The 12,427-nt window shown below is 48.9% G+C and overlaps 1 protein-coding gene across 1 annotated transcript in view; it reads right to left on the bottom strand.

The window, feature by feature from the left end:
• Positions 1–1,441: 1,441 nt before the first annotated feature.
• LOC8030903 (dual specificity protein phosphatase 7) overlaps positions 1,442–12,427 on the bottom strand; it is a 63,738-nt gene continuing 52,752 nt past the window's right edge. The window contains exon 4 of the mRNA XM_040223199.2: positions 1,442–7,479. Coding sequence (XP_040079133.1) covers positions 7,157–7,479 — 323 coding nt within the window. The 3' untranslated portion in view covers positions 1,442–7,156. The remainder of the gene's footprint in view (positions 7,480–12,427) is intronic.

Below are 12,427 nucleotides of genomic sequence, written 5' to 3'. Positions count from 1 at the left end.
AGGGCCCGGAGCTCTGCCTACGCGATTGTCGACCTCTCAACACCGCAGCCGGGTCGTTGAAAGTTGCGGCAAGCGATCGAGACAAAAGAAGACGAAAGACGCAACGGGAAAAAGGGGAGGATAGTGGCAGAGAGGAAACGCCCTTTTCTTTTTTATACTTCCGGTAGGTGGCGTCACGAAAACTTCTGTACTCCCAACGACGTCACACCATGCATGTTCCCTCGATCGCCACACGCAACCGGAAATTTAAGCAAAATGCGTTTTTGCTTATTCTATTACGCAGAGGAACTGCAGTATTTTTGGAGAAGGCGGTTGTTCACTCTCACTGGTGTCGAGATGAGTAATATAAAAGAGCACAAGCTGCTCATTTTTTCAACGTTAAAATCGTTGCACTGCCCTTTGTTAAGGACAGCGAGAAAGATATATTGGAAAAGTGGAGATAACACAGCAAAGGTTATCCGTCATGGAGGCACAAGTTTGGGAAAGAATAAATATTCTCTTTTCCCCGTCGATTCGTTCGGTGAAAAGTGTCGAAGACGCGCTCCCGACACACGGATCCCGTTTTTTTTTTTTTACTAGTATTGTTATTAAAACGCTGGGCTATACACTTTTGTACATTAGAAAAAAGGTAGAAATAACAAAAAATACACCTATGCACTTATGAGTTGTGAATGCGAAAGCGTGAATGTCGTTCTTCGCGCCGCGGCCTCTTCTCAGCCAATCGACACCGAGGCCACTTCTGAGCCTCAGTGGACGCCTCGGCCGTTTCTGTTCCGGTGCAGGCACGCAGCGCCATGGGGTGGCGCTAATTGAAACTGACGCGCGGCGGCTTCATATCATTGCCGTTTTGCGTGGCTTTCTACGTGGTTTCAAAGCTGGGATGCCTCAGATCGCGGCTTCGGGAATTTATCTGCCGTTTGGCGCGGCTGGTGACGTCGGCTCGCTCCATGGGACAGTTAATGCTTTCGCATTAAAACTGGCTAGGTGGCGCTTGCCGCCGCCCGATTCCAAGCCGCGGTCACACTGCTACTACATCGCGAAAGACAGTCTCCGTGTTTTTTCCTTGTACGACGGTCACATTCGACACAAAAAAACTGTCTGCAGGCATGTTCATGTATGAAGCCAACATCCGTGGAACACGATTGAGGTGTGTTTGCAAATAACTCTGTCATCGTGCCTGCAGCAAACAGCGCGTCTTTCGTACGAACAGTACGAGCCTAGTGTGACTAAGGACGCCTCGGTGGTTCAGGCGTATGCATTCAGTCATCTATCCAGGTCTATATTATTCCCTCGCGCGCTTCATCTGCACCTTGAATTATGCTCAATCTTCGATACAAAAAAGACAGTCAACTCGCGTGTCAGCTTACATTCACTGTAATGACAGTACATGTGTGCGACTGCACCAGGTCCAGCAACGAAAGAAGTGAAAGGAGGCCATATGTTCTATCAATGAAAATATGCACGTTTTATTGGCTCTTTTTTCCAGGTGTATATGGAAAACTCTCCACGATAACAATTGCCTCACAGACGTCATCCAACCCCAACCTGGGGGACGCACTCGATAAAAAAAAAAAAAAAAAAGAACTCGCAAAACACCCTTTTTTCACACACTGCACAATCCTCGTAAAACTTCATTCCGCGTGTAAAAAAAAAAAATTAAAATATTTAAAAACAAGATTCTACATTTGGTCCGGCCATTATACGAGTCTCTTCACAATATCAAAACTTAAGTAAGAACGAGTTAATTTTCGTAATCGGTGACACTAAGGTTGAACCGAACTAGCGATCGATCGCGAGCACCCAAAACACAAAACTTCGAAAAAAAAAAAAAAAAAAAAACTGTACATTGTGGAGCTGTTGCGCTGCGCCAAACTATACAGCGAGCATTAGAGTCCATTGTTCCATCGTAAAACAGATCGCAGAGCTACGCTGACTGCTTTGCAACTTATGCGAGAAATTCGACACCACGCCGAATCGGAGCCATTTATAGTGGAAGTTTTACTGGTCCAACTTTTAGAGCGGCGAACAAAATGGCGCCCAAAAACGCCAATGCTACCTTGAAAATGGCGGACCGGTCGATGAATTGCACTGTTGCCAGACGTGGGGACCTCAAGAATCGACCTGTGGCGCCACCTGTGATCGCCGCTATAACCACCAGCCTGTTCCATCAGAAAGCTGTAACAAGTCAATACCTGAAACTATTTTCTTTCGTTTTAATTGTGAATTTGACAAGAATCAGATTTTGGCTGCAGTGCGTCAACCTCTTCATGACGCAACTCCTTTCCGTCTGCCGACCTGCGCGATCCGTTTTACGCGGGAACATGTGCCAGAGACCAGCCTGTACATTTCCACGTTTAATAGAGTAAAAAGCCGGAAAACGAAACTCCTAAAGTCTACCACAGAAAAAAAAGAAAAATTAACAGTCGTTCCAACACTTGCACTGCAACGCGTCAACGTGAACTCGGCGTCAACAGCGCGCCCTTGGCCCCCATCAACTGGGTCGTAGAAAAAGAACACGGAAATTGGAAACAACTCGCAAAAACACGCATATATATAATATATATGTATATAAAGGGTGGCTACCGTGGATCTTACGCTGCAAAACCAGCCGGAAAAAGTCGGCGCCTGTTCAGAGAGAGCTCAAACTTGTCTTCCGAGTGTGCATTGCGGTAGTTTTTTACCTTGCGAAATTTCAAAGTGGAGTTCTATTTCCGCAAGAAATGAGACCAACAAACTTGAAGTCAATGGCGAACGCGTTCGCGGTTACTGAATGTAACTCGTGGCGCCATCTCCCGATAACCGCAGCAAGCAGACAACAGAGTGCGTCGTCTGCTCGCTCCGCCCATCGAGGAGTGGCAGCACAAGTTACACACACTTTTTTTGTGTGTTTTGCTTGTTTTCTCTGCATTTCCCTTTGTGCTCTACCAGCCTGAACCATCCCCTAGGTCTGGTGTGGAATAAATAAATAATATAAAATAAAAATCGCCAACCCGGCCGTCTGCGAACACGTCCACTGTTGACTTTTCGCAGGTTTGTTGCTCTCGATTTTTTTTAGAGAGACACCACGCCTTGAAATTTCACAAGGTATAAAGCATACCACCCAAATGCACATTCGGTGAAGGTTCGAGTCATTCTATGCGCAGACGCCGAGATTTCCGACTCCTTTTACAGCGTACAATCCAGCGTAGCCACCACAAATTTGCACTGTCGCTTACGCTCCTTTCGTTTTCGTGAGCAAGAGGGAACAACATGGTGGCTAACAAATTGCAATTCTTTCTCTCTCTCTCCGTAACAACGCAGCACATCCGAGTGATTGTGACATCATGCTTTAATCGCCGACTACTACGCAGGGTAGGGCCATTTTTCGCTTCGTGTCACGTGGTCTCTACCAAGGGACAGGTGGAGCAGGAACATCTCTTCCACAACGGCGTTCGCCTATGGTTACCGAGCTCCGCAGGGTTCGGTTGTGTTTTATTAAACTTTAAAGCAATAGCCCAACATGGGAACCCTGAACCGGTTCGCATATCGCACCTGCACTGCATCGAATGTTTCGGTGAAACGTCCCCCGAGTTGCGTTTAGTTAAAAACCAAGAATTTAAGATCATCGGTGGTGACAGCAAATACCTTCTGAGAATTTCGATTCGTGCACGAAAAGCTGAAATAGACCGTGCCATTTCGTTTCCGGCGAGTGTCAGCGACAAACATCCGCAATTGCACAATGCGCAAGTCGAACGCAGGCTCCAAACACTGGTTCGATCGTTTCTTTTTCTTCTTCCTCAAAATCTTCAACAACAGAGCGCGTTTTCCCCAACAAACAAGCCAACAAACGAACAAGCAAAAACAGTCTAAAAAAAATGGGATTGAAAAAAAAAAAAAAGGAAAAACACCGAGTGCAGTCAATGCGTTGTCGCATATCGTCTCAAGGCGTGAAAACCAAATGTACAATATGTACACGATCGAGGACAAACAGAACAATCGGCAGCAAACTATCTACAATGAATGGGAGGTGTGTGTGTGTGTGTGTGGGTCGGAGGAACGGTGCAGAAGGTCACAATCGCCTCCACAGGGGGTGGAACACTTCCCGTACAGAACCGCACGGTCTTACGGACGTCCGCAGGACGTTACGACGCCCTAAAACAACAACTGCCATAGTCGCCTACAAGAGGAGAACGGCAGGGAGGTGTCTTGCATTGCCCCGAATACGTCCCTGAAACCATGCAAGCAGACGAAACCACGCAGCAACCGAAACAGCATACGCATTGTAAAACAAGAATGCCCATTGCAAAGATTAACTACACATCGCGACTGCGGGCTCTGCAAGACTCTCGCGGTATATACGCGTCCAAAGAAAGAGCACGCTGCAGCAAGAGCAGAGTTGCACCGGCGTCTTGCAGCGCTGCATCAGCGTCCCGACGACCGCCGGGATGGAGGTCGTGCATGCGAGCAAACGTTGACTGGTGCGCGTCTCCTTTTTTTTGGCACTTTCTTGGGCACGGATTACCTCCACTGTGCTGCCGTAGTGATCTCTAATCCTATGCCTCATCTATACCGCGGCCGGTCTGGTTTTGAACGCGGGGTTTTGCGAACGGAGGACAGGACGTCAGGTTTCGAAATCTGGCAACTACGCTTTGCTTGTACGATGAACTAACATGCCAGAACACCGCAGTTTTCTCAACTCTTTGATACACCAATGGTCTTTGGCAGACATCCTAGGTTTTAGTGCCATTTACAGCATCATTTTACAGAATCACTCTCTAAAAATTAAGAAGACGTAACCGAACGTAAATGAGAATCGCATGCAAATAAACGACTACGATTAATATCCCCACGAAAAAAAAAAATGATGTTTGGGGCCTATATTTTAGGCAAGTTTTTTTTTTCTTTCTTGGTCTTCTTTCTTTTAAATGGTATTAAATGTATATAATTATAAATAGGCTGATGTCACGCAGTAAGCCATATTTATAAAACAAACGCGAGAATGACGAGCAGTGGTTCCTGATGGGGATAGGGTCGCTCGGATCTTCAAGAACTTTTATCTTTAAAATATCGTTCCTGGCCGTTTAACAGAGCCATTTCTTTTTTCTTTCTTATCCCAGTTTACCATTCGACTATTCAGAAATTCAATGTTAAGCTATAAAGAATAACAAAAAAATTCTTTACCAAAATAATTTAAGAGTTTCGATCCCACCCTTCCTGTTCGTTCGAAGAATTTCAAGGCAATTCTTAAACCACTCTAGAGTTTACGTGGGTATTTGAACCTTGACGCCGTCAAACCGGGACTCGGCCGTGGAAGTAAGGGCTTTGTACTTGATTTTGGAGACGCTTTGGCAAGAGGCTTGGTTACGGCTGGCTGGTCGACAGCGTTGCCGCACATTTCTCTTTCTACTCGGAAGGTTCGAAGCGGATACGCCATGGCGGTAGCAGGCGAGCATTTTTAAGCAATTCTTAAAAATCTTGCTTACAAAAAAATCTAGCTGAGCACTACAAAAAGCTTTGTTTTCCTTTTCTAGAAAAAAAAATAATCAGCGCCCCCCCCCCCCCCCCCCCCCTTCTTCCTCTCTCTTCCCTCTAAAAAAAAATAATAATCCTTTTTTACGAGACTGATGAACTGCAGATATGTGCATTTCGTTTCTGATCGGTGCAGAAGTATTTCTTTCTGGCTCCGCCACTGAGAGCATAAGAAACCTAGGGGTGGGGCCTATTATGTTAACGCTCCTCGCTTCTCGCGATCGGCTTTTTGTCGTTCTTATCGGCCGATGCTGCACTCTCATTGGCTGCGGAGCCATAATGAGATGCTCGATCTAGGCCACGCCCCGCGGTTCTTCTTAAGCAGCGAGTGACCGTGTACAGTTGAATTAATGTAGATAAAACAAAAAAGAAAAAAGTTTGAAACGACCATTTGAGACAAGTGGCCTGCGAGCTATGGGCAATTCTCATAACCGACCGAATTCCCGGCAATCACAATCAAAGAGCAAACTGTTCAGCTAAAAAAAAAAAAAAAAAAAAAAGAACCCTCCGAGATAAAAGAAAAAGAAAGCTAACCTAACAACTGTTTTTCGAGAAAACAAAAATATTCCAGTAAGTAAAAATGGCACGTGACAATTATGAGCCACTGACCGTCTCCCCCTCACAGTCTGCCTCGATGGTTAGGATGAATGATAAAAAAAGAAAAACACGTTCGACCACCTCGCCGAACGACGTCAACAACGATAACAACGACCACCAAAACACACACCGACCGGCACCCTCCCCACCGCAGGGAGAACAACAATTCGAGTCCGTGGTGCGCGGCGACGTTGCACAATGAAAAGTGGGCGAGCGTTCACTCGTGGTCAAGTCCGTTTTTGCGTCGACGCAACACCACGTAGAAGACGAGACCTGCGGGTCAACGCGGGGCATTACATTGGAGACGAGTCGCAGCGACAGCGCTCAACCGGCACACGAGTGCGAGCCAAACTCTTGCGCAACGCTCGTGTTTTAATCTGCGTTACTATAGCTGACGTAGAAACCATAGCACTACGGCCTTGTGAAGTTCCTACTTCTGCATTTGTATACATGTCTTCTAGCTTTTGACAGCGCTCCGACCAAGTGTTACCATGCTCGCACTGATGTCCCGTCGGCGGCCATGGTGAAGGAGCCCGCTGCTGCGGGCACTCCCCCTGCGGCATACGTTCTGCGCCATTAAATTTGTTTTCCTCTGCAAGGACAAGTAAGAATGGCCATTGGTACGGTGCGATGATGTCAGGTGCAAGCCCCCCCTTTTCTAATCGTGGCTTAACACACATGCCTCGTCTTCTAGGCGGTATTGGTCAATGGACCCCGCTAACGATGAAGAGTGCGCGATCCTCGACTTCTAGACGGTACTGGGCAATGTCTTTTCCCCCACTCAAGGACCACCGGGCGACGACGTCGACTCCGAGGCGAGCGCCAGTTCAGACGGCGTTCCCACAAGCGGCGACGCCGCCGATGATGATGATGATGTCGATGAGGATGGTGTTGTTCTTAGGGCGACGTCTGGCGTCGTTTTGGGCGGCGGCGCGGTGACCGGTACAGCGTCGTCCGGCGCGACGACGGCGCCTCGGGCGTCTCCGGGTACCACGGAGGATGCCGCGGGGTCGGCGAACTGGAAGACCGCGCCGTCCCCGCGGGACTCCTGCTACGTCCAGCGGTCCAGGTCGATCCCGGAGTCCGGCGTGGAGCGCGTGGGAGACGTGAAGTGCAGGGCCCGGCACCGGCACGGCGTGTCGCAGCAGCAGCAGCGCCGCGGCCGCAGGTTCAGGAGCTGCTCGAAGTCCAGCAGCTGGCCGAGGAAGTTGAAGTTGGGGGCGATGTTGGCCTTGCGCTTCTTGACCAGGTCGTACGCGTCGTTCAGGGGCAGCTTCTGCTTCTGCATCAGGTAGGCCAGGGTGACCGTCACCGAGCGGGACACGCCGGCCAGGCAGTGGACCAGGACGCCGACCCGCTTCTGTCGGGCTTCGTCTGCGAACACGCGGAAAAAAGACGGGCGGACTCAGATCTGAGATATTCCTCTTTCAAAAAGTACAGACACACACACACACAAATAGTACACCCTTCAAGTCGCGGTTGCATTATCACGATCCTGTTGACCGCTCAGCCGCCTCATCTAGAGTCGACAACTGAAAGACACTACTCATTCGATGGTATATGTGCCTCCGCAATTACCAGAGTTCCGTGTGGGCATGTGGAAGACTTTGGAGCGGCCAAGGGCCCAAGAGGGCAGGGCCCGGCAAGGGATTGCTGGGCTTCCTCGGATAAAGGGGGGTAATTTCTGCGGACAGCTTGTCTCGTACTACGGCTTTTGCGGCGATCCACGTCGACTCCCGGCGCGGTTTCCGCGGAAACCTCGTCTTATATGTGGTGCTATATATTGCGTCGGCGCGACGTGCGCCTTGGTAGGGAACCATTTGCCATCGCGGAGGGACGCTCGAGGCAATGAGGGTGTAGGAAAGATTATTCTGCGCTCTAATATGCTCTAGGGATATAGATTCCCCCGCCTCCCTCCCTCCCTCCCTCCCTCCCTCATGCATGTTTCGATATGTTAGTTGTTCGGGTATTTTATTTAAGTGTTTCGGACCTTTCGCGGTCGAAGACAACAACCTGTTCGGTCTCTTTCACGGTCGAAGACAACACCTGCCTGTTTCATATATATAGTTTCTAGAGGATCTCTCGACGCTGAGGGGAGGCTGCTTCGGCAAGAGACCCCTGATAACATTGTACGACAAGCGGCAAACGTCCTGTTTGGGGAGAGTACGCCCGCCTACCTTAACCTCGCGACTTGAAGGTTAAGCAGGGATCCCACTTGCAAGGGTATATTCGCTCTTTCTCGTGGTGGCGCCAGTGTGAAAATAGCCCCCAAACACTTCCAGCTCCGAACTAGACAGCGGGTTCCGCAGCATTTGCGAGACTAAAATTCCGATATACCGGCCATCTTCTGAAAATGGCCACTTATTCCACTGTCAGACAATTTCACTTTTGTGATAAACGAAATATGAGTAAAATATTTGAAGATATGCGTGAACCGGAACTTGTGCCGGGGCTACCCAATAGGTGGCGCCACTGAGTTTGTGGACAAACAAAAAAGAGGCGAATGGACCCTGAAACAAACTCCCTAAGCTGTTAAAAGCTAAGAAATTTATTGTTTCACGCGTGTCTGCGCGTTCGTGTGTTTGTGCGCGTGCGCGCGCGTGGGTGTGTGTAGGCGCGTGCGTACTTATTTTAGCAGTCCTTTGACATGCGACATGTACGCGACTGATTATGTTACCGTCCAGGTGCACCACCTGTGCACCGCGGAATTTCCAAATACATAAGTAAAAGTCGAGGAAGTCCACTCAGAGGCACTGAGGTGCATCAGTTGCTTTCCTTTCAACCCACTTCCCTTCCCCAACTTTCCTGAAATAAAGGCTTTTCAACAACAATGCCGGCTCATCGGATTTCCATACCCACCCATCTCACAAACATCTGCTCAACTGACAAAAGCACGGGCACATCGCTTTACAAATTGCGCGTTTATGTCTATGCGCGAGTACAAAACATGCCGCGCTGTGCAAGGCTCACGCGCGCCCCTTTGTGTGCGCTCCAGTTGGCTGACAGGGAAAAGGGGGCGGGATTTCGATTGCGCTACGGATGTTTTGACGGCTACCTTTTGTTTTTACGAAATGACACAGTCGAAAGCAGTGCGGCCTGTTACATGATTCAATGAAAAAAAAAAAAAAAGTTTCGCAACAAAGATGTCGACAGCTAAAGTTAACGGACGCTTAAGCTTCCCCTTTAAGAGTGAAAGGGCGTTAGCATTATCTGGCCTTCTCATTCGCCCTGCAAGCGTGCCTTGCGTGGCCTAGACTGGAGCATGTTTGGCTCGTAACCGAAGGATCGCGGGTTCGAATCTTGCCCGACATTCTCCAAGTTTTTTGTTTTCAAGGCAAATGAGTTACTTTAAAGGAGCTGTGCAACAATTTTTGTACTGCGCACAAATACCACTTAAAACGGATCCCTAACGTTAATGGCCTATGAAACACGCGTTCGTTTTTCACCCCACGCAATAGAAGTCCCAGTAAACAATTTAAGAAAAACGAGCAGCGTTCACTCCCTCAACTCGCAGCCATAGAGATCATACATACTAACTCTAGAGGAAAAGGTCCGCCATTTTCCCATCCATTCTGGCTGCTGCAAGCGGCGGAGTATGCAGGCAGACCCTCGGGGTCCCACATGGTAACCAACTGCCTTCGATTTCACAAGTATATCTTCAGAGCATTGTCACGAACTTCAACAATCCACGAACTTAATCTACGAACTTACCGGTGGAAAGATATTCCCGTTCCTTTCGAAGCTTTCTTTTTGCATAGCACGCAGATGTACGGCCTCCCGTCAACACTAAACTAAACCAGATAACCGGCTTCGGTTATCTAGTTTAGTTTCGTATTTCCGGGCGCGGGTGGCCGCGCCCGGAAATACGAAACCGCGCAACTACCAGATTTTCGAGATTTCGACAGAAGGGAAGTTAATGCAGCGTAATGAGTATGCTGCGTTTCATAATCCTTAGACTAGCTCAAAATTTAGTTTTCAACGTTAAATTATCACTGTTTATATTGCTGTTTATATCACTGTTTATATCGCGATTACCATTGCGACTGTCGTCCTTCAGCTGGCAACATTGGTTTCTTTCTCTCGTGTTCTGTCGCTCTCTTTCGCGATCTTTCACTCGGGACCCAGGATGCCGGCGCGCGGGATTTGCCACTCCTCCTCACCCAGCTTTACCCCCTGCTCGAAGCCAGAACAAGCGGCCACGTGATCTGGAGCCGATTATATGCCGCCAGTGTTGATCATAGCCACGCGCTGGGGTTGGCAAAGCGCAGGGCACGCGCTGAGTTCCAGACATTGTTATGGCTCGGCTATTGTCGTCGTTGCAGCGATTGGACACGGCTCACAACCCGAATGCTCCTCGAGCTAGCAATTGTCACGAGCCCAAGTCGAGTGCCCACGCAATGCTCGGGTCCAATCTATGAACCGCATTCAAATATCGTCACTTGGGTGTACTGCGATCCCCGAGTTACGTCATCAAATTTTGCAAAGGAGAGATTCAATGAAAATGATCGCTTTTGTCCTCGAAATTACACCGCAACAAAGGAGTTGCTTGGCCAGTGGCGTTGCGTGTGAGTATCCTCGAGTCCCAGGTGTGCCAGTAAGCTCGTGTAGAGAGAAAAACATTGCAATTGAATATCGTTACACAGCTCCTTTAAAGAGTGAAATTATTTTTGAGAGGTGCGGCGCCCTTTAACTTGCATTACGTGTCACGTCTTTTAATCGCTTTCATTCCACGCGTGACGTCACGTTTCCCGTGAGCATTGTGGTTTCGAAATTCCCGCGCGAGGTCAAGTGGCTGTGACGTCATAAGCCCATCGACCAATCCTGGTTTTTTGGCGCACGCCACCGACGCCGGCTTTTCTGCGACGCGAGTTTCCTAACGCGATAGCGTTAAAAAAAACACCGGCACAGTTGCGCGCCGTCAGAATCATTACAGATGGAGAAGACTCCGCCACAATCAGACCATCCTCAATACCCCATCTAGCAACACTGACAGTCGCCAGTTGTTGGGCACGAGGCGTACGATTGGATCCGAACGCCGACGCAGCACTGGTTTTCGATACCAACTGAGCCGAGTTCGCGTCGAACGCGGCCCTGGTGTCCCCCACACATGCCCAGGGTATAATGGGCTAGAAGAGGGGTAGCCCTTCTAGCCCACCGTACCCAGGGTGCATGCCCGAACAATAGCGCGCCCTCCGATAATCGGCGCAGCAGCTACTAGACGTGCTCTTGAGTGGGGGGTCTGTTCTCGTGCCGACGTCTTGGAGTACGTGTATACGCAACGGGAAGAGCAAGCCCGGAGTACGGCGACAGGTGCGGCGTGTACGATCGATATTCCGCATCGGAGCAGCGTGCAACGCCAACAGCAAAGCAGCGCAGCCTCCTCCCCTTCCTGCGTCGTTAACCTCGGCTGCCCGTCGAGGCACCCGCACTTGCCTTTGGAGCGAGAACGCGACGCGTCGCGACGAGAGAACACACTGGCGCCATCTATCGTCTAGCCTTAAAAACACTTCCGCCCTGCGTGTGTATATATATATATATATATATATTAAGCATCCTTTTTTACTGTGGGCTGGACATAATTTCGATAACGTAATAAGCGACTATTTTCTTTTCTTCCGTAGGTAGTGCGTATAGATCTTGCAACTACTGTAAAACAACCTTATCCAGTTATATAACGCAATCAGGACGTGTGCGCACTCTGTCAAAAGCAATGCCTGACGCATCTTTTTTTTTATTGTGGGCTTACACAATTTTGACAACGTAATAAGCGACTGTTTTTCTTTTTTTCATGGTGCGTAGATATTGCAAGCACTGTAAAACAACCTTGTCTAATTATAACGTAATTCGGACGTGTTTTTCCAGTACTAGCTTATAGATGGCGCCAGTGAACTCTGTCAGAAGCTATGAACCCTGCTTTCATTGCTGCGTTAATGCGAACGCTCGACATTTCACTCGACGCCTCCTGACAACAATCGACGTCCTTTTTGAGAACTCTATCCATTACGCTTATTTCGAAAGGCCGTAGCGTCCTCGGGTCTCTTAAACTCCATTGTACAAGAAAACGTACAGCGCAGACAAAATGCATCGATCACCGCAACCGCATTCGTTATTTTCTGTTCTTTTGTTTTCGTCCCCCACGCACTATAATTTTTCCAAGTCTCGTGGGAAGTTTTGGGCCCGACTGGGAACTTGGCCTCGACTACATAGACCAATAACACTGTTTACAAACAAGTCGGCGTTTTACCCATAGATTCCCGGTGCCGTGACGTCAGAAAGTTGAGTCGGGGGTACAGAGCGACGCTCTGTACCCCCGACTCACGTA

Source organism: Ixodes scapularis, unplaced genomic scaffold, assembly GCF_016920785.2.
Source record: "Ixodes scapularis isolate PalLabHiFi unplaced genomic scaffold, ASM1692078v2 PGA_scaffold8__174_contigs__length_109621045, whole genome shotgun sequence".
Classification (NCBI taxonomy): Eukaryota; Metazoa; Arthropoda; class Arachnida; order Ixodida; family Ixodidae; genus Ixodes; species Ixodes scapularis.
The sequence above is the reverse complement of the archived record's forward strand: the minus strand, read 5'-3'. Positions and strand labels throughout refer to the sequence as shown.